The sequence below is a fragment of the Anopheles cruzii genome, unplaced genomic scaffold (assembly GCF_943734635.1).
Source record: "Anopheles cruzii unplaced genomic scaffold, idAnoCruzAS_RS32_06 scaffold03137_ctg1, whole genome shotgun sequence".
Lineage (NCBI taxonomy): Eukaryota > Metazoa > Arthropoda > Insecta > Diptera > Culicidae > Anopheles > Anopheles cruzii.
The window spans coordinates 1-2,428 of record NW_026456722.1 but is presented as its reverse complement, the minus strand read 5'-3'; the positions used below and the strand labels follow the sequence as shown (position 1 = coordinate 2,428).

Below are 2,428 nucleotides of genomic sequence, written 5' to 3'. Positions count from 1 at the left end.
ATGCGTGTTTCCTCCACTTGTTTTCCTTTCGCTCGCCGTCGTCGTTCGATGGGTTCGGCAAGCTTGATTGTACGCTCCGATGCGGTTGCCTTCAGGGCGGCTGGTTTGACGAAAGGAATCTTTTTCAAATCTGAAAAAGATAACGAAGAAAGAACTTGGTAATCACGCAATTCCAACCAATCCTTATGTCTTTGCCATTCATCCGGCGACATGCCTTTTGGACCATTAATTTTCGGAAGCTCCACGCCCGCCAGCTGAGAGTAAATGGTGGTGGAACTTTGCTTTATCTTTTTCTTCAACTGTTCCTGGCGCTTTGGCGCTAACAAGTGTTGGTATTCCTCGTGAACGGCAAATAGATTCCGGACCCGTGGTAAAGCCAATTGCTGGATGCGTCGCGATGCATACGGTTCTTTATACGAGCGCACAATTTCGGTCTCTTGCCTGCGAGGAACCACCGCGTGGCGAGAAAACTTAGCGTGAACATATCGTGGACGAGCCAAGTAGTCGATCCTTCGAGTGGATTTGTAGCGCTTCTGTTTGCTGGACAACCCATCGGATTGCTGCCGAAGGTGATCTCCCTCCGGGCAGTGACAGGGTGTGTAGCGAACATAACTACCATTAGCCATGTTTTTGGCCTTATCTTGGAACGGAACGTCTTTCGGACAAGAGCAAAATCAAACCGCAGCAGCAGCCTAATGAAATGCAATGTCTACTGATGCAAGCATGAAATGCTAATGAATGTCTACTAAGATATGCATCGTTGTTAGAGCTGTAGACCTCCTGTAGCGCAGCCTAAAATCGAAGTGTGTACGCAGCCTAAGTTCGAAGTGTGTACGCAGCCTAAGTTCGAAGCGTGTACGCAGCCTAGGTTCGTCTAATCTTCTTCTTCTATATCTTCTATATATAAGGTTGGGGAAAAAGAAATCCATTATTTTTGGGTGAAATTCAAAACATTTTTTAAGATACTTCCGATGGTCCGATTTACGTCAAATATGTACCGTTTTGTTGGAAAATTTGTTGTCTTTTCAAAGGTAGGCTGGTATTGCCTCTTTTGTAAAAGGCTTAGTCGTTATTGACGAAAAACTGGAGCAATCCATTTTTACAACCCTTTTTTGATCTCAGTTTTTCATCACACAGGAAATTTTTTAATGCGCGAAAAAGGTGTCAATCGCTTAGGGCATAGTCCGGACTATACGGTGGATGCATTAAAATATCCCAAACAAAATCTCGGACTTTTTGGTGAGTCACTAAAGACGTGCGTGACATTTCGTTTTCATAATGGAACACAAAACCTCTTCCGTTGGCCGATTCTGGTCGTTTCTGGGCAATTGCTAGCTTTGAACGGTGGAGTTATTGATAGTAGAGATCTGAATTTTGTGTTTGGCCACACGAAAGCAACTCATAGTACACGATTCCTCTCAAGTCCCACCATAAACCCAGTAGAACCTTATTGACCGTAAGTCCTGGTTTTACCACCGGTTAAGATGCTTCACCACGCTTAGACGATGATTATTTTCACACAGTATAGTCGTATGTATTCCATTTCTCATCCCCAGTACCTATCCGTTTAAGAAATGGTTCGTTTTCATTCCGTTTAGCCAAAACTTCGTCGATGGAAATTTTAGCCATCATGTTTTTTGATGTAAATAGGGTGGCGCTCAAAAATAAGGCTTCTTTGTGAATCCAGCTTTGCGCAAATGGCTTTAAGCTGGTCGATGATTGATCTTTAGCTCCTGCTCGATGCTCTGACTACTAACATGCCGATCAACTTTGTTTATTTCTGTGATTTTATCGACATTTTCGATGACGTATCTGGCCAAGCTTTAACATAAAATAAAACTGAATAGGGTCAACGAAGCCAAAATTTAACGTAGCTAGCTGTTAGAGCATCGGCACCATGAACACCATGCAAAATTTCAGCGGCCTAGCTTCAATTTTCATCTTTACCGGACAAAAATTGTAAAATATACCCAATTTTTTCTTTGGTTACTTCCATTGTTTACACCTTATAACTCACAAACGAATGGAACAAACAATAAACAGTGAAAGCATCTTTTCAAGTGTGAAGTATCAGCTTTAAAACGAGCCTAAATTTAAAACTGTACGATCGATACTTCACGAGATATCGATCACTAAAGTCATCTACCGAGAAAATAATGGATTACTTTTTCCCCAGCCTGATATATTTAGCCAATATTACGAGAGGGGCTAATTTTATATTTGTAGGTTATTTATTTGATCACTATATGTTGGCAGCGGACCGCGAGCCGGCATTTTTAGATGTCGAGGAAGCGCGAATGGGGCACTCACTTTTACAACAACTAGTGAACTTAATAAGGTTTAAAGAAGACGCAGTACGTTGCTAGTGTGGTAAATAGTAAATCTTTTATTACAAAAATGCGACACATTAACAAAAAAGAAAACACCA

At 41.6% G+C, this 2,428-nt stretch overlaps 1 protein-coding gene across 1 annotated transcript; it reads right to left on the bottom strand.

Moving 5' to 3' along the window:
• Positions 1-5: 5 nt before the first annotated feature.
• LOC128276942 (uncharacterized) lies at positions 6-626 on the bottom strand (the record flags this gene model as incomplete). The annotated part of the gene is made up of 1 exon (XM_053015401.1): positions 6-626. A coding segment is annotated over exon 1 (621 nt), but the record flags the coding sequence as incomplete, so codon positions are not given.
• Between the last annotated feature and the right edge of the window lie 1,802 nt (positions 627-2,428).